Below are 20,290 nucleotides of genomic sequence, written 5' to 3'. Positions count from 1 at the left end.
TCCCTATTTCTGTATCACTTTGCTTTGGCTTTTCAAGATAAGTATAAATGTTTCTCAGCTTTTGCATTGCTGAAAGACTGTAGATATGGCCTTGCTTGTTTCTGTAGTTTCATCTCAGCATGGATGAGCCAAGCAGGATTCAGAAAGATATTCAGACATCGAGAACGTCACAATCCATTACTTTTTTTCAGATGTGAAATTTGCTGAATAAAAGTGATTATTATTTCCATTAACCTGAAAATGGAGTTGTAAAAAACATTCTTGTGGCTTAAGAGCATTAGTCCCATTGACTTCAATAACATTTCTATTCCTAACATCCTTATCACTTCCAAAATCTCGTGTTAGGAAGTAGATTTGCAAAAATCACAGGTTGTCTTAAGTGTGCTGAAGTCAGTGGAACAGACAATTTATATCAGCTGAGAATCTGTCCAGCAGCATCTAAATATAGGTTTAAAAGCTTAGCTTTAGACTGCTATTTTTTGAAATGCTGTTCCACTTTCTTCTAGTTTATTATAAAGATGTAAACTGTTTCCCACACATTGAGATTACAACTATTTTCATCATTCATGATGACCTGTTTTCTTCAAATAGTAACTCTGGCTGAGTTTAATAAATCATATTCCAGAAGACTTACTACTTTGGCACTACATTATTAAAATATTGCCAGGATTTTAATAAGCAACTACTACTATGTATCTTCCCTTTAGGCTATTTTAAACTAAATCTATTTACTGCTCAGAGAAAATGCAGAAAAATGTTTTGTTTTCTTATTGTAAGAATGTTTTTCCAACATAAATAGTAGGTCAAACTTGTCTGAAAAATTGCATTAATTATTTTTGTCCAAAGGCAGTAGTGGCATTTTTTTTTGCCACATGTCCTGTAAGGGACACTCTGGGAAAAGATGTAGCTAGAATTTCTTGTACTGCATTGAACATACACCAGTACTGCTTCTGCCATCTAGGATAATCCTGACATCACTTAAGCTGCAATTAGTGGTTCTTATCTGGTGGTGTCCATGCTGTATAATTTTAATGTGTCAAATGGGCAAAGGAAAGAGCAGAAATTAGAGCCTTGTATGCAAGCCTGTTTCATACACCAATTTTTTTTTTCTTTATTTACCACATACTTGCTTCTTTCAAACTTCCATTTAACAGATGCAAAAGTGATTTTCTTTTTTCAGAAGAGTTTGTATCTGATTGGCAGGGCTAAATTTCAGACAAAGACTTCATAGCACAAAGTGGTAGGAGGGGAGAACATTTTTAACCATGGGTAATCACCCTAGCCCACCTTACACTCATTTTGTTCTTAATTATAACAGAACCCTGAGCTCCTCCCAGAACAACTGGGATCTAAATGTGCAAAGAGTTCACACACAGAGGTTAATGAGATCTAATCTGGTTACGCTTAGACTCTGTGCTCTGCTTTCTCAGGTATGGTTGTTTTACAGTATCCAAGGAAATGGCTTGTTATACCCGGAACACCTTAAGTTGGTATCCTTTTGATTTTGCTCAATTGAAAAAAAAAAAAAATTACAGAGTAAAAATGCCTGCACACAATTCAAACCGCAAGAGGAATTAATTAAATAGAAGATGACTGCTGGAATGCATTGAGAACAGGATGGGGTTTTTACCTGCCATGACCATTGGAGACCTTTTCTTTTTCCCAGCTGGAATAGGAGACTACTAGAAGCACATCTTTCTCAGCTGCAGCACTGATGCAGCGCTGACTCGCAGGTAACACGCACCTCTTCTGAGTGTTGGTATGCACTGGGCTCTACGTCACTCTCCTGTGTCACCTGTGAGTAATGGCTCGACCTGATGCCCTGGGACGGTGTGTTTCTGTCATTCTAGTAGGTTGTTGGATTAAGGATGGATGGTTCTGAGCTAGACACGTGTAGAATGACATTTTTAGTTGCAGCCGTCCTTAGCCTTATTGAAGTATAGGAACTGTACCTGCAGATGCTGTGGGCTGTGAACTTCAGCAGTGACCATTTGGCCCTCCACAGGAGAGGGGAGGGATATGCTGTGGCCTGTGTTTTTGCAGCGCATCGGAAGTTTCCTAAAGGCCAGCAAGCAGACAGCGCCTAACCTGTGATCAGCTCTGTGGTGTGCAACAGATGTTACTGTTTCCCTCAAGCCTTGAAACATTCACTGTACCGCAAGGAATTTTATTTATGTAATTGGGAAAATAAAAATAATCCTGCTAAACTTGATGACTCTCAACTGCTTGTATTCTAACACATCTAAAATGTGATTGACGCGTACTCTGGAAGAACTGCAGAATACATATGTCTGAATAAATTACAGTGGTCATTAGTTCTTCACCACAATTACATTTTCCTCTGGCTGGTCAGTGAGTTCTTTTATGAACTATTAATACTTGTATTTCCTGTTGAAATACATTTGTAGATAACATTCACCAGTTATACAAGATATTTATTTGTGCCTTGTAGCCATCTTTTTAGGACACGTGGCTTTTCTATGCTGCTCCCATTTCAGTGTCTCCAACGGGCTGGTTCAGTTAAAGCACACGAGGTCTGTGTTGCAGCTTCCTTCCTGTCATTGGATTAGGAAACAAATCTTGCCCATACTTGCTGTATTTCCTAATGGAATATCATCTTTCTTAACAGTTAGCTCTAATAACCGAATAAGAAGATCACATTACGGCCTGCAGTTGCTTTGGTTTTTTTTCCTTTTAAAGCTGTATCTGTTAGGTAGAAGTCTTATGCTGGCCACATCTTTGGCATCCGTTCCCCAGAGTGCAGTGTGTATCAGACGGGGTTAATTTGCTTATGGTGATCTCTCTAGCCCAGCCGGCAAACAGCCACTGCAGCCAAACATACTACTAATAGCGTGGTAAAGCAACTCTCTTGGAGAGCTGGTCGGCAGAGATCCTGCAGATCTTATAAGCTATACTACAGTTAAAACTCCTGGGGATCACCTGTGAAGAAATCAACCATTCTTCTGAGGGGGCATAACCGTAACTAGATACAGATATGTCATGTGCGACAACAGGGATTGTCCTTCTGCTTTTTCATTTTCTGAGGTGCTCCTTGCCATCTCTGACTACTTCCATCCTTCTTCCTCAATTAATATGTAGGTAGTTACTGAGTCATGATATTTTTCATCTCAAACGCATCCTTGTCTTTTTCTAGCACATCCCCATTTTATTTCTCTGGCTTTCCCTTTAGAAATAGTTCTGGTTTTGATAAGTATTCATGATGTCTTTAGGCCATATTTCAGTAGAAATAGGAATCAAAAGGACTACTAAATAAGAAAACTGTGTTGAGAGTAAAATTCTTTTACTCTTGTTTTTTGGGTTAGCTGATGCAGTTAACGTTTAGTCATCAGCTATTCATTAACACCGTTTGAGCTTGGTTTGTCCCTGTTAATTATTCAGCATCTTAAGTTAGGTCTTCTTCCTGCTCTCTGGCAAAGTAAATGGGAAAACAGGGCCAAAACTGCATTTTCAGTCTTGCAGGCTAAAAATAGGTGTCTCTTTAATTTATGTGCATCCATTCCATGCAAAACTAGTACATAAGAGTATAAAGCATGTGCTGAATTCTTTAGAGACTTGAATAATATATTGTGTATCCTGATGAAGCATAGGTTATTTTTAGCCAATTTTTTGGTAGTGGGAAACCTAGAGCCTGCTTCTCCTCTGCCTTCAAGATGGTGGAGACCCAGATCCCAGGTACTAGTCATTTTATATTAATTTAATAATATGTTCACGTTGATCAGTACTGCAGTGTTTACAAATCAGTTGTTGCTTTCCACTGTATTATTACACAGCAAACAAAATGTAAGTTGTCAAATAAGGTATTTACCAAGTACTGAATTTTTTAAGCAAAACCAGGGAGGTGACCTTTGCGGCAGTGAACGATACATTCAATCTTGCTCAGTTTCAGAGGTTTTGAATTTAGACAACTGCAGTGGGTCCTGGGTTCACAGTTGTTAGGCAGGTCTATTTGTCCTAGAATGTGGAGCAATTTTTATTGTCATTATGTCACCTGTGTTACTGATATATTGTGGTATTTTTGTCTAAATGCAGACATCTGGTAGCAAAGTCATTGATCTCATTACAGAGCCACATATACTTTACTGGATGTGAATTTGGCTCCAAGATTTAGTGACTGTTAGGGTGTATTTACCCTGCGACTCTAATGTGCTGAAGCTCATACTTCCCTCAAGGAATATTAATTCTGAAATTTACTGGCAGAATAGCTGTGTGTTTGCTGTTACTTGTATTTTGTAGATATACTTTGAAATTTTGCAAACATGAATTTCATTATCTTCAAGTTGTCTATTGAAATCAGCATTTTAAGATAGATACAAGGTTAAGAAACACACATTAATTTCTGGAAAAGGGACAATAGTTTAATCGAGTCCATTTAATCCTGCAAGTGGGCACGTATTTTCTTCTGTCTTCCGGATAGCTCTCCTCCGGATTTTTCTGAGATAAACAGCATGAAGTAGAAAATACCAAATATTAAGTTAAATTTTCAGTTTTCTGTATCAAGGGATCCTTCAAGTAGTGGTGATTCTTAAGCAAAATGGGCTCCAGCATTCAGGAAAGCAGTCTTAAGATGCTGTATAGAAGTGCCACACGTATCCTTCCCTTGCAGTCGTGCCACTGACCCCAGCCCAGCCCATTTTCCTGCTGTTACAGAGCAGTAGGTGATGGTTGAGAGCAGCTGCTGCTCCAAAATGCAGTGTGTTCCATAAGTGTGGTGAGCAAGAACCCGCAAACAGGAATCTACAAAGAATATCTAATCATGTGCCATTGGGCATATCGTAAGAAAATTTGTGCACCAGGTGAGGTGGACTTTCATAAATTTAGTCCAGAAAGTGGAAATATAGATTAAGCTTGTTTTTAACCTTGCAAAGCCAGTTATCAGGAAGGTAGAGGAATCCAGAAAGTGGATGCAAAATAAAAAGAGAAGAAAAAGGCATAAAAAATGTATTCATAAAGTCTTGATATTGCCTAGAGCTTTGCACTGGCTAATGACATTTACTCTGCATTCTGTTTATTTATGTAATCAGTTAAGCAGAAGTGGATCTGAGCTGAAATTTAGAAACTCCTTCCCCAAAGATTTGAAAGTTGTGTTGGGAAAGAAATTTGTGTGTGAACAAAGGTCAAAACTGAAGATTTCACCTTTCTCTACAATCGTTTGAGCAAACCTTTCCAATTGTAGAGTGATTCATAAATGGGTCCTGAACTAAGGGATTGATTTGAGAGATCTGATCCATTTCCACCATGAAAAAAGCTGTTGGAAATTTAGCTTCCTATGTGGAAGGCAGTATTTTGAGTAGTGTCTTTTTAAAATCCTTACCTTTTGCACGTATTTATCCTGAAATTGGTTGCCCATGTGTTTTTATTATGACCGAATCATGAAAGAGCTTGATTTCCAGTTTCTGTATGTAGGACCTCTGTCTTTGTGGTGCTTTTTATTTTAGGCCCTTGATACAGAATTAGGTGTAAAGTCTCAGAGGTCTTCAGTGCCATAGATGCGTTGGTTGTGTTTAGACACCTTCTGCACCAGCAGTTCCATCTTTTGGGCATTGAAATTGATTTTTCTCATCTTAGCGTCTGAAGATGGAGAGTGCCCTTGCCCATCGCCTGAGAGTGTACAGTGGCTCGAACAGCAGAGGATGTGGAGTCAGCAGATTTTCGGGCACCAGAAATGGCAGCGTCAGGAGCATCAGCACGAATAGACTGTGTTGAGGTAGTTCTCCCAAGCTATATTATGAAACCAAAGAATTCTGGTACACAAAGGCTGATGGAGGCTGCCTCTTAGTCCAGAATGTTTAATCCAGATGAGTATGTTGGCTGGTTTTCCCATATGCTTAACCCAAGTAACGCTGTGTACGGTGCTGCATTTTGCACAGCAGTATTTCTGATGGCCATACAGCCAAGGCACAGTGTGCCTTGTGGATTGTCTGCTCCTAACTTCTCTTTGTGTTAATGATGAGACCTTATAAAAGTAACAAAGAGTACTGCCGTGACCGACGGAGAGTTTCTGGAATTATTTTGTCTTCAGAGACTTAATTATTTTAGGCATCATCCCGTGGTCTCTGCTATATTCTCTGATTTGTGGATCGATACTGCAGATTGTAAAATCCTGAAGTTCTCCAATATAATTAAAAGTTGAAATGGATATTAGTTTTGATAGTTAAAGATGAAATAGACATTATTATAGATACTATGTATATCATTTTAAATATTATTTCTGTTATATGTTTTAGTCCATATGTAACAGTATTTTGTATCCTCAAAATCAGTTTTTAAACATACCCTGTTGTTTTGAAGCCCGGATAATATATAGGTTCAATATTTATGACAAATTAATTTATACTTTTGGTTCTTTGCTTTATACCATATGTGTTTTAAATTCTAGAAATTATATACATTATCTCGAGATTCACTGAAAACTGAGTTTCTTTGTAATCCATTAAGTGATGTATAAGTAAGTAGCTCTTTGTGATGCTATCATGTAATGCTTTAAGATTTAACTACTCTGCAACAGGTAAACTATTAACATTAAGTATTAATTTTATGATGTAACTTCCAAACTGATTCATTAATGAATTTAAAGGTACATTGCAAGGTTTAAAGTACAGAAACTGGAAGAGATTCCTGAATGTGACTTTTTAACATCTTTGAAATAAAGGTTGCTGTGTACAACAAAAGTGTGAGAAAATATTATTTTAAATGAATACAGCAGATAACCCAGTAATGGTAACATATTTGCATTTATTTGCTTTTTATTTCTTCAGAAAATAATGGTATCCATTTATCATAAACTCAAAAGAAAATATAATTCTATATATTGTTGCACAAGGAAATGTAGTGATTATAGCTTTCTCAGTCCTATCTTTGTAGAATTATGACCAACAAAAAGCATGCATTAATTGTGTAGCGGCATTATATTGCCTCTTCCATTGTATTTTTCATTGTGTAAATCTAGTTGTGTCTCTAACACAATTGTTTTTCACTCATGAATTTTTACCTATTAGAGAAAACTTTTGTTATTTATGAATGCAGTTCTTCATATGTGAGAATAATTCAGATGTAATTAGAAGTTTGTGATTGAACGTTTGGATGAACCTTTGTGTAATCACCATCTCCCACCTGTCAGAAAGCTGACCAGGATTTTGATGAGAATACCATGTTTTCTTTAAAATAATTTATGGCATTTGACTCATTTATTTTGCCAGAAACTGTAAATGCAAGGCATTTTCCTGGTTGTTTGAAGTGATTCCAATGTGTAGATAAGAATCTTCTAAATAAGGCAGCAAAAACAAACATGCAAGAGTATGAGAAATTTATATTAGGCAATATATGTGACTACCATGAATTATAATTAACACCACAGAGTTGTATAATGTGAGTTTATAATTTATGGAGTATGAATGTTTTTAAACTATTGCTAGCAATGTTAATTTTTCACCAAGTGTTCAGTAATCTCTGTAAGCTGCTCTCTATGCTGGTTTTCATGCATTGTAGTTTTTTGAGAACCATGTTCCATTATTGTGCTTAAAAATAATTTAAAAACAAGATTCACCTTATTCTGAACCTACTGTGAGGTCCACTTCCATAGCAGAGAATCAGATCTTCTCCATATAACTCCTGCAGTTACTTATGAATGGAAGAATAGATCCAAATGCGCTATGGATAAAGATTTAGGTGAAGTTTTTGGCTGCAAGTTTTATTAGCACATTAATTATATTATATTACATCATTTAAGCAATGAATATTTAACTGAGCATTACTCATAATTGCACCTTTCCTGTTCCACCTTTACAAAATGACCCCACATAAAAAATATAATGAATCTTTTCATAAGAAAAATACAAGTAATTACATGAAAGAGATAAAAATATCACAAGCTAATGAAAAATCTCATATAACAGTACACTGGGTACATTTGGCAGCATGCTTTATCTTTTGATATAGTACCAGCTAACTGAAATTAATCTGCCCCCATGTAAATGCTATAGTTTCTGAAACTATGTATCTGACTGGAGAAATTACACAAAGTAATGTTTGAAAGTTGCCTTTTCTGATGAATTTACAGTAGTACAAACCAAACCTTTTAAAGTAAAAGTTTTGTTTGAAAGTAGAATGCAGTATGACATATGCAAGTTTTCACCAACAGGATTGTAACTTAGATTGCCATTCATTTTATCTTTGAAGCGTTTCAGAGTTTGACATTTCAAAATATTTAATTCTGTACATGCATAAACGGTATTTATATATGTAAGTAACAAAGGAGTACTGCTGTTCAGCTTCCAGTTCCGGTTCACAGGTATTTTCAGTCTTGTGGCTGGGGTTTTTTAAGCACTTTAATATGGGCATGGGGAGTCATGATCACAAGAAACTTTTATTGACTTTATTGCAGAATGATAAAGTCACGAGTAATACTGCCCGTGAGAGAAAACTTTGTACAATCTATTAAAAATGTATGTCACACTTCCTGTTTTTTTTAATTTTGAAAACATTGCACTGTGCAATACCTGTGTGTATACAGTTAATACTATAACTGAAAAACTTCTAACATCTGCAAGTGTAAAGAACTATAAACTTGCAATGCTCACATGCTGAAATTTGGTTCCTGTGGCGTAAAACCTTTGTGTGGTACTAAGGAGTGACACCTGCCGTCGGGTTTTGCTAAGGGAACTTTGGTAATATTTAAATGCTTTTCATGGCTTTATCATCCCTGCTGAGAGTGTGTGCGCTGCCTGACTGTCTAATGAGTGGCTAGTCTTCAGAGGGGTCCAACTGGTTTAAGCAAAAATACTTTGATTTTTCAAAACAGTAGCTGGTAAATTGTGGCTAAGTAAGTGTAAACTTACTCGGAGTGGCTAGTCTTCAGAGGGGTCCAACTGGTTTGTTTTAAGCAAAAATACTTTGATGTTTCAAAACAGTAGCTGGTAAATTGTGGATAAGTAAGTGTAAACTTACTCAGTGTATTTTTAAAAAGTTTGCTTATATTCAAAATTGGTAGATTTTAAATGCTTTTAACAGTCAGTCCACATACGCTGTGATCTGTGCCTTTGTCAGTTTAAGCTATAGTTGAGGTGACCAGTTTTCCTCACAGCACAAATTCAGAGATAAACCTGGGAGATTTATCCCATTGGCCTCAGTAAATGCAGAATTTAATCACGTAATTTTTAGCAATTTCTCACTTTTCCTCTTATTTCACTGTTTCAGTCACCTGAGACTGAGCAGTAAAAGTGACTTTTTTTTGCTGTTATGTAGTGATCAGTCACAGACATAAATCCAGATTATTCTTCATTTAAAGTCCTTTGATGCATAAAGCATGGTTGATACTAATTTTTGGTTCACTTTCTTATTTTATGTTCTTCTTTGACTCTTTCTTTTATAATGCTGTGAAGAAGGATAAGCTGCTTTGGTTGATTTTGCTGTCATTTGCACATGGTCTTTTGCAACAGAGGCTGTGTGAAGCCTTTCTTGCCCTCAGAGGAGCTGCTGCCCAAAACAGGGTTCTCAGGGAGACACCCAGCCAGCAAAGTACAACACCTTGCTCCCATCCACACATGGTGTCGTGGATTGCACCATCTCCCTGCTGTGCTCCTGTGCCATGAACTGCGCACAGAGACGAAAACTTGCCTAGATGTGCTTTGTAGCAGATGAAAGGACTGAATCTGAGATTGGTCATTAATTAAAAAAATCTGTATTCTGTTGTTTATCTGCTTACAGTGAGAAAGTTTTCATCAGCTACTGGCAGTCAGCAAGTGTCACTAAATGCCATTGCTTATCAGTGTGACAGTTTGCTTATTGCTGAAGTGGAAGCCATGTTTCAGGTCACCCATACCACAACCCAAAGAGGAGGGGACCCCATTAGCTCAGTGCAGTCTGTTAACCAAGAGAAGTACTCAAAACAAGCCTCATCTAAGCTTAACTCATTTAGCATGCAAGCTTTGTGCTGATCCTTGACACAAAAGTGGTTTTGCATCCTGACTGTAGTTAGGTACAGTTTTAGGGAGGTAACAACTGTACTTTGTACTTTTGCTGTGAAGAGCCAAAACACTTTCTAGTGGTTTATAAAGAAATTGATAACAAATTTATTAATCTGTATCAAAAATGTCACAATTCATATTACTTTCAAATGCTTATAACATAGGTAATTTTCCTTGAGCAACTATGCAAAATTATGCCAAGGTTACTAAAGTAATTGTTGCTATCTTTTTTTTTTTTTTCAAGAAATTTAGCTCATGTCTTAAAGGTGGAGTATATTGTTCTCATTTGCATCAGCATCAGTCTGATGTAATTCTTCGTGCAATAATGGTATCATTTGAGCTTTATCTAAACAAAATTTGACCAGCATTTTGCAAGTAAAAATTTCATCTTCGGTATCTCCTAATTTGTTACAGGTCAATGCACAAACTGACTCAACTGGAGAGACTTGATCTGGGCAATAATGAATTCTCTGAACTGGTAAGAAATTTACCATTTGTTAATAAAAAGCCTGTGTGTTTTTGACGGTTTGTATATGAGGTAATAAACTTCTGCTTAAAAGGCATTATTGTATTGTGAACACATGCTATGGTCACATTTCCTTGTAGAATAGAAGATTTATCACAGTTTATGAGGTGAATGTTGATAAAACAACATGCTTCATCTACATCAGGTTTCTGCAGTTCAGATCAAGGTCACAGATGATTCTCAGTCTGAGCTGGTTGCGACTGCTGCAATACTTGAACGTGGGATGAATTAGTGATCTCAGTATAAATACTTGGGTCAATTATCTATTAATTTCTTAATATCTATCATTATATTCTGCAAATATTAGTAATTGCTATTAGCAGGAGTAAATCTTCAACTCCAAAAGCAGTTTCTGTCCCTATGATGAGAATTAGGTTCCCTGAGATTTCATACCTTTCAGGAATTTTCTCTAGTCTCAGTATAGAAAATAATCAAGTTGCTGTTCCCTTTAGGTGTGTTTCTACTACATCTATAGGAACTGACACTTCTCAGAAACAGTATGAGGGTGTGTAAACTGTGTTTTAAAATGGGCCTATTTTTAAGGAGCACTCACTGGCTTCATCCTGCAGGAACTGTAAATATGTTAAGAGAAGCAAAACTTATAAAAAATTCTGCCTCATCCTTATTGAGACCTGCTAGGGCTATTCAGGAGGGCCTGTGCTTTTGTAGGACAACAAATTAATACTTTGGAACTCACTGTTGCACTGATGGCAGGATAAACGTCTGTGTGTGCCTTATGTACCAACAGCTTGTCCAGTGACTGTTAAACCACCTTTCCTCCAGTGTCATAGAAGAGCAATCTGTAAAAATAGTGCTGCTGAATCAGGCCTTGCAATTTTATGAGGGTGATATTTCCTGTAGCTTTAATTAAGATTAAGATAATTTCACTTTAAACAAATTTTGAATTGTCATTTAGTAATAGAAAGATGTAGCAAAGAATCTACATCTGGTTTGTAGACAGTGCACTATAACCATTCTGATTATAACGCTGTTAACGTTTACTAATTTATACTGCTATGTGGGAGAAAATAGATGGGTTTAACTCAGATTTTTAATTAAAACTAGAAATCTTTTGCATAGAGAATAAAATTTCAGTAGTTGAGTGGTGTTTGGAAGAAATACCTATACGCTTCCTGAATTCAGAGTGTGTCTTTGTTGGGGGTGGTTTGGTTTTGTAGTCTTTGTTTTTAAATTATTTCAACATCATTCTACGTTTTTGCATTGTAGCATACTCTCCCCTAAGAGTGGCAAACCAGGAGTTCGGTGGCCCCATACTGCTATTAGGACCAGACTCCCCAAGTTGACTTACTTTTCAGGAAGCTGGTCCAAAAATGTATGAGCTAGAGTCAAATGCCAGAAGCAAAATGGACCAAGAGGCAAGGGAAGAGCATGCATCTGCAGAAATGTCATAGGAAAAGTGGTACCAGTTTAAATCAAGATCACCTTCAAAATGAGGCTCAAAAGCTCTTGTTTTCATGGATTATGAAAATCTGATTCGGGTTTCAATTAGAAAATTCCTTCTTGTTGGAGAAAAATACTACCTAGAACTGTGGTGGTGTGGAAGAGCTGAATTTCTCTGACAGTCCACCCCTGGACTACTGAAGCCCCTCCCTTTTCACTGGAAGACTCCATGCTCTTCATACAGACAAACTGGAGCAATAGGCATGGGGTTAAGAATAAAGGTAGTTGCAAAAATGAAGTAATTCTGTTCATTCATTTTCTGGAAACAAGATTATACAAATCATGAGAGAAGTATGCGCCCCTAAAATAGAAATTGTCACTTCCTAAGTAGGAACTGTATTCAAGTGACTTAATGTAATCAAGGAAGGGAATAGGTAATCTGTGTCATAGGTCTCTGGGAAAACTGGAGCATTAAATCACAAGGTATGGGTCAAGGGTTTGAAATCTCCCAGTCTTTGAAGTGTCAAAAAATGGCACTGGACAAATGGTGAACAGTGATTGTGGTACCTCTGCCTGAAAGGAGGGGGAAGGCTGGTGTAGGTCTTTCCAGAGTTTCAGGAGTCTGCTGTCAGCAGCAAGGCTTTAGAAGAAATTTTGAAAGAAAAGTTAAAGGTAAGGATAAAAGGAAAGATAAAGAAATTATCAAGATAAAATGTAATATACTTTTACCGAAGAGTAACGTCAGTCTTCAGTTCAGACTTGATACGAGGACACATTTCTTTACCAAGAGGATGGTCAAACACTGGAACAGGCTTCCTAGAGAGGTGGTCAATGCCCCAAGCCTGTCAGTGTTTAAGAGGTGTCTGGACAATGCCCTTAATAGCATATTTTATCTTTTGGTCAACCCTGAATTGGTTGGGAAGTTGCACTGGATAATCATTGTAGGTCCTTCCAACTGAAATACCCTACCCTACCCTACCCTATCCTATCCTATCCTAATTTTGTGGCAATCTATGTGGAAATTAAAAATGTTCTCCAAAAATGCACCACCAGAAGCATTTCTAACAGAGAAGAATAACTGTTTAATACCACTTATCAATACATTAGTGAGATCTCATCTGGATTATGGCATACCGTAATGCTATACTATAATCCATGGTGTACCGTAATAGTGGTATACCATAATCCATGTGCAAGAAATTTCAAATCGAACTGTAATATCTACAATATAGGAGTGGTCTGTTTCCTTTGAGAAGGATGTCTGTCTAATGAGAGGAATTAAAAAGAAAATTAAAGTTGAGAGGGGAAATTATGATTATCTATAATAACCTTAGTGAACCCTCTGGAGGAATAAAGAAACATTAATAATCACAGGAACAAATAGTCTAAAATGAACATTAATCAATTTAGCCTGGAAATTAGAATTGGTTTTAACTATTGAAGGACAACAAAATTTCAATAGAATTAGCCAAGGCAAAATAAATTATCTTTAAAATATTGACTAATTATTTTTAATAGAAACACATTGTGTGACAACATGGAAAACTGAGGGATTGAGCTCTCTAGATTAGCAGGTTCTTTCTTACCTAATGGTGCACTGGGAGCTTCTCCCATAATGTTATGTGTGACCTGGTTGACTGGAAAATCATATTTCTTATGGGAATTACAACATTCCAAAGAACTTAGAGCGCCAGAGATAAAGGTCTCTCTTAAGGTCCTGTGATGCTAGGCAGATACATTTGTTTCTAGCTGTGTCAAAATAATTCCAGTGAAACAGTACTACAGACTTTTAAAATTCTAGAATCTAATTTAGTCAGAACCAAGTGAAATATTTAATATCAGTTTCTGTCAGACTTTGAAAAAAATCTCTACAACTTTACAGAGCTAAGGCAAATTGAAAGCCTTGTTTTACCTGTGAAAATATTGTTTCATGAAAAAGAAAAATATTGCTTAGGCTGAAACATAGAAATATTTGTGAAAAGTTTAATTCTTGATTTTCACAGCTGTAATGAATAAGAAATGACTTGGGGAATTGCCTTTTTCAGTTTCTATTGCTAATATCCTATAGTGTTGAAAAGAATAGAACATCTTAGATTAAAGTTTAATATTGTAATTTTAAGGCTTTTTAATTTTAAGTTAAATTGCGTACTGCTATTTTAACTGCTGAATATGACAATTGCAGACATTAAATCATATATAAATGCAGTGTATCCAGGAAAGCATTCAGCAATATGACTCCACTAAGCTATTTTTAAGACTATAAATTGTGCAAAAGGCAGAGTTTTGCATGTGCCGCAAGATGAGATTTGGTCTTTCTTTTCAGTGCATTGTTTCTGAAGCTCCATAACTCTTGCTTCTCTTATTTGCCCTGTTCATAAATTGCATACTGCCAATAGGCTGTTTAAAACAAGAACTTCTAAGAAGTTCTTCTTTGTATTCATTTATTTTCCAAAGGGTTCTTAAATTTTACAAGTTTGAAAAAGAGAAATAGTGGTTAAATTAAATGAAATGAGCCTGCTATTCATGTCATCAACTATCTGAAAGTCTGATGTGGGTTATAAAAAGAAAAAAACTGGAAGGTGAAGAGGAAGTCTCTTTTTTAAGAAAATATTGATTTATATTTAACTAAAAAAATATTGATTTATTTAACTGTTCGTAATACTATATTCTTTTCCTCAGCCTGAGGTTCTCGAACAAATACAGAATCTAAAGGAATTGTGGATGGACAATAATTCTTTGCAAATACTACCTGGGGTATGAACATTTATTTTATGCGATTAAATTATTGTGTGATACAATGAACTATGTACCTTGCAGTAAATAAATGCATGTGCATTTTCTTGAATGAGTACATACTCCTAGTTCCTATAGTCATTAATTATTATCAAGAAATAAAAGTCTCAGCATAGCCATTCATATGAAAACCTTTTGAATGTTCTGTTATTACACGATAGTGCCTGCTTTATTTAAGCCTTGTGTAGTTTTCATTGTGAGGGGAAATTGTTTCCTATTGTCTTCTCGGTCACCATGATATTAACTAGCAGTTTTATAAAAACCCACATGATTTTTAAAAAGGAAGAGGAAATATTAAGTAATCTAAATAAACTTAAAGTAATCTAAATAAACAGATGGTATGTACAGATTCAACTATACAAAAAGCAGTTCTGAGGCAGTGAAATGATGATACATTTCTCTACAAAGCACTCCATTTAGAACAGGAACAAAATGTATTTTACAATTTAAACATTAGGGTCGTAGTTATGTATTAGTGCTGTTTCTGAGTTGTTGCTATCCCACAGTAGAACTTTTATTTTCAATATTTATTGCCATAAATTATTTGAGATTATCACTCTAAATGCCTGCAATTACTTTGACTGGAGAAAGGGAATCCCTGTCACTAGCATTTTATCACACAGGTAACAGATCATAAGTTTCACACAATAACACTTCTGTGCTGCAGAGGAAATGTAGAACTAGATCTACTACAAACCTGTCTAGGTGTTGCAAGAAGTAGTACCCCCTCTTTCACCTTTGAACATTTATTAATCAAAACTCGATTTTTTTTCATTGAGCAATGACTGGTTTTTGTCTTAAATAGATTACATTCAGTTTTCAATTTGTGTTAAGCAGGATGTTTGCACAGAAAATTATCTTTTTCAGTTACTGTCCAAATATCCACTTTTTGAGTGCTCTGTTAGTGAAAGGAAAAGCTGATGTTGAAACCACTTCTTCATGCTGAAACAAGCTGGAGATCAAGAGCAGAAATATTGTGGTATTGTTGCTGCAGTGTAACTGAGTAGAAGAAATATCAGCTATACAAGGGAGTGTGGGCACAGACATTTTAACCATTATTCTGTTTCTTTTCTGTTCACAATGAAATTGCTTAATATATCCAGTGCTAAATGTTTAGCTAAATGTGCTAAAATGTTTCAAACACAGTGCTGCTGAGCTATCATAATCCCTGGAGAGGATATTTAGAGTTAAGATGTTCAGTAGATTGTGGAACTGAATCCCAAGGAATGATTTTATTTTCAGTGAATAATTCATGTTTCCTGAATCTGATCCTAGTAGATCCTAGATGTTTTATGAAAATCTTCTCTAAAACAAGAGATTTTAAAAAGGTAATATTAGCTGTAAAATTTTACTTTTAAAAATAGAAAGGAAATACCAACTGGTAATTGATTTTAAAATTTAGAGATTTACCAGGTTTCCAATGTTGATAATTCAGTTTTTAAAAAAGTAGTTTGTGCTAGAAACAAAGATTGTATTCGACTATTAATATGGGTAGAATGGCAAAGGTTGGGGTGAAAGGGAGGTTTTCCCTTTATACAACAACTCAGATATGATTAAAGATAACATGATACTGCCTCCTTAGAAGCAGAGAGCAGATCTCAGCAAGGTGAGTTGAAAGCAAGCTATATTCCTACTGTTTTGAAAGTACCTGTAGATGAAGCTGTCTGAATCATTTATCCTTTGTTATCTCTAAAGAACCACTAAAAGTATATGTAAATAACTAAAGAACCCACTCCCATGAACTTTTATAGAATGCATAGTCTTCAGGAGCAATTCCCATGGCTTTCCCCAAATCCATAAAGGAAGTTCCCGCATAGGCCATGAATGTTTATGCATCGGGTTTGAAACAGTATTTCTGTGGATGGACAATATTGCAGCCACATGGTATCTGCCCGTAACAGTATTGTGCTCCCTGTCTCACTCCTACTGTGTAATCCTCCATTCCATGTCATAGCTCTGCCACTGGGTCATAGATCCAACTTGTGTACTCTGGACCCAGCAGCAATACTTCTTTGCTGTTCCACTTACTGGTCTTGGTTTGAGGAAACTAACAGCATCCTTTTTGTTGATTTCCTTTGTGAAATTGCATGTCTAGAATGAAGTGACCATCTTGTGATAATGGATCAAGAAGCAGGTTGCTTCTACAGGGTTCAAACTCTTAGGTGCTACACAGATTTTCAAAGAAATTAGCTAAGAATTCCTGTCATGTTGCTCATTGGTGTTCTAGCTGCAGTTAAAGACCATACTCATGAAAGTGTACTACTGGTGCCAACTGCTCATAATTGCACTATGAATATCTAAAGCCTAATTTTAGATTTGTTAAAATTCAGAGAATGAGTGTGACACAGAAAAGCTTTACCTGCATGTCTAGCCTCAGTGACCTTAAGGATTGCTGTTACGAGTAGATGTGAACTGTGAGTAAATGTCCCTTGGATCTGTGTCTGAATGAAGAAATAATACAGCTGTATGACTGAGAACTCAAACTTTCAACAGATTTAATGAATCTGGGACACATCAATTAATTGGTATGTGTCATTTAGTCATTTAGTACAGCTCCTTTTGCAGTTTATCTGAACAAGAAGGCTGTTAGACCACCACTGATACTGCTTCAGTAAAATAAATCTTGTAAAAAGGATGCTGGGATCATAGAATCATAGAATGTTTTGGGTTGGAAGGGACCCCTAGAGGTCATCTAGTCCAACCCCCAATAACTGAATATAAGTCTGTATTACTATTGTTTCTCTTCAATTAAACTTAGAAACTGACATGCAGTGTATATCTGTTCAAGTAACACTTTGTAACATGCTATTAAGTCTATAGGGAAGTTAAAACAGCTCGTGTACCTGGATGTGTCAAAAAACAGGATAGAAACTGTTGATTTGGACATATCGGGATGCGAAGGACTGGAAGATCTCCTGTTGTCATCTAACATGTTGCAGCAACTGCCAGACTCCATAGGTGAGAAAAGCTCAGGATTTCTTGTAATCTTATGCAGTTCAGGATTTCATTTATATCATTTTTTGGTAATGATGAGACTTTATAGTAGCTGGAACAAGAACTGCCACTAAATTCCAAAGGAGTTTGAAACATCCATGTCTGGACAGTCCATGAAGACCATTTTGTAAAGTCAGAAAAAAACCCCATGGTTAGAAGGTATTGATTATTCTGATTTGCTATTTTAAAGAAAACAAGCAAAGAAAGATACAACTGATCTGATCTAAATTTGAAAGTAAGTATTATACGTTAGCAGTGTGAAACTCTTGAAGGAAATCGCTCCTCTTAGTTACAGTAATGCAATTCCATATGAGAGCATTAAACAAAGAAATAGTTCAAACTATTTGTTTTCTTTTTTGACTATGTTGCATGCATAGAATTTCTGAATTATTTAGAATATACAGAAATTCTGGAAGCTAAGTGGTTGTAGGTATATCGCTCTATACATCTGGATGTTTCCTTTCACTCTTGATCCCTTACATTTTCTTTAGAAACACTTGATGTATTTCCTCTCTTCTATTGTCTCCAGCTGATGAGCCCACTATATCTTCATCATCTTTTTCGTGTTCCTAAGTGCATCCCTTTGAACATGGAACTGTTAAATTCCCCAATTTTAAGTCAACTTAGTCAGGATTCCAAAATGTATTGCTAACTAATAATACTGTGCTACATGAATGTTAGGAGATCTCTTTTGCAGCTATTTTCCATTTTGGTCTTCTGTATCTCACCATGAATTCTAGAATTTTTGCTTTATATATTTTTTTGATATGCATATCCAGATTGATTTTTAGAGGGCATTTAGCTCCTGTAGAAAGGGAATAAATGTTTACATTTTGAATTATACATTCTTACCATTAGATATATTCGGTTCTCATTTCTAAATTCCTGTTACTGAATGGTAATAGATTTAACAGAAACAAAGCAAAAAGAGTCATTTTACAACTGCATTTTCAGATGAGAGCTTGCTGAAATTCATTTTGGTGGAACTTTTTCTTCTTAAAAGGAAATCTGGTTGAAATCTGTTTTCCTTGGAACATCTTGATTTTGAAAAAGCTTTCAACAAAAATGTTCTGCAATTGAAATGAGTAGTGTTTCTAGTATCCCTTTTATTTATACTTTTCATTTGCTTCAGCTTTCATATTATGGCACATTCAGTTTAACATTTTTCTCTATATTAGTGATTAATTTATATTATTCACAACATTAATTACAAATAATTATTTTAAAAATGCTATTTCAGTATATCCAGAACTCTTGCAGGGAAAAAACAGATTTTGAAATGTTAATAACTTCCAGGAGGTGGAAATCAGTTTCAAGCTCTGTTTCTAGCACTATAATGAAATATTTTCCCCATTTTTTCTGTCTTTTTAATTGTTTTCTGCCTGTTAGACACTAGTAAAGCAGAAGTTTCATTCCCTTCTGGGTAAATGTTACACAGTTATGCATGTGTTTACACTTAGATATATAGTAATTCTATTAATGGTAAGAATTAACTGCATATACACATGCATTTGGGATTGACTCTGGTTTTCAGTCTCATTCTGTTTTTCTGTCTATACCTACGTATTGGAAAGCTTGATAAATGGAGCATTTACTTTAGATAGTTCGCCTAATATCCTGTTACGACCAGAGCAGCTTTTAATCAAGGCAACAGGACTTGGTCTCGATTGAAACATTAATAGATAAGTAGAGATACTGCTCCTCCTGCACAGATAGGATACTATTTTTTTTTTGTGAAATTTTTTTCAAGACTCCAGAAATACCGTTACTCTTTTACTTGCAGTTCAGCTTAACATTCAATTGGATATCCATTTTGATGAATCATGTTTTCAATGGGACAAGAACGCATACCTGTGTACTGTCCTATATATAGATGTTTTCTAAAATCTAGATCGAAGGTATTCAGTGTTAGAAATCATTGTTTGTTTAAGGATATGGGATATTACAGAAAGAAAAAAGATTATTGTGAAATATTTTTCTATTACTTCTTCCTTACCTGTTTTGCAGGACTGTTGAAAAGGCTTACAACTTTAAAAGTAGATGACAATCAGCTTACAATTCTGCCAAATGCAATTGGAAAGTGAGTATAAGTCTCATGATTTTCAACATTAAGTAAAATATGTTTTCCCTTCTGCTTGAGGAATGTGGGTTTTTTAAAATCGAAAATAAGACAAAGATCTACTGAATTGTAAAATAATTTCAAATTGCATGCCTAGTGTTTATAACATTTAAATTTGGAGCAACAGTATTACTTCTGTGGACTTATACTGGTGTAAATGATAAGAAAATGAAATGTATCATATTTCCAAGAAGAAGAACAAAGATATTTTTCTGTATGAATCACTTGCAATTTAGATGATTAGAGCAGCAAAAGTAGAAGAAATAGAAGTATTTGGGGGAAATACGTCTGTTTCCATAGCAACAGCCAGTACTTGATGCTGAAAAGAAAGTGGCTGTAAGCCTCATAAGTATGAAGATTTCTTAAAATATTTAAGTAGCATAAATGAAAAAGTCATGACAATTTCATAGGTGCATACATCAAAATGTGGAAGTATCATATAAGTAATCTTATTATGAAAAGCACTAACAATGC

General features: G+C 35.6%; 1 protein-coding gene across 1 annotated transcript in view; it reads left to right on the top strand.

Annotated features, from left to right (window-relative positions):
• The window catches only part of LRRC7 (leucine rich repeat containing 7), a 101,870-nt gene that overhangs the window by 23,614 nt on the left and 57,966 nt on the right, over positions 1-20,290 (top strand). Inside the window, exons 6-9 of the mRNA XM_035891795.1 lie at positions 10,398-10,461; positions 14,590-14,664; positions 17,517-17,661; positions 19,705-19,777. Coding sequence (XP_035747688.1) covers positions 10,398-10,461; positions 14,590-14,664; positions 17,517-17,661; positions 19,705-19,777 — 357 coding nt within the window. The remainder of the gene's footprint in view (positions 1-10,397; positions 10,462-14,589; positions 14,665-17,516; positions 17,662-19,704; positions 19,778-20,290) is intronic.

The sequence above is a fragment of the Egretta garzetta genome, unplaced genomic scaffold (assembly GCF_000687185.1).
Source record: "Egretta garzetta isolate BGI_Z169 unplaced genomic scaffold, ASM68718v1 scaffold163, whole genome shotgun sequence".
Classification (NCBI taxonomy): Eukaryota; Metazoa; Chordata; class Aves; order Pelecaniformes; family Ardeidae; genus Egretta; species Egretta garzetta.
This window is presented reverse-complemented; position numbering and strand designations above follow the sequence as displayed.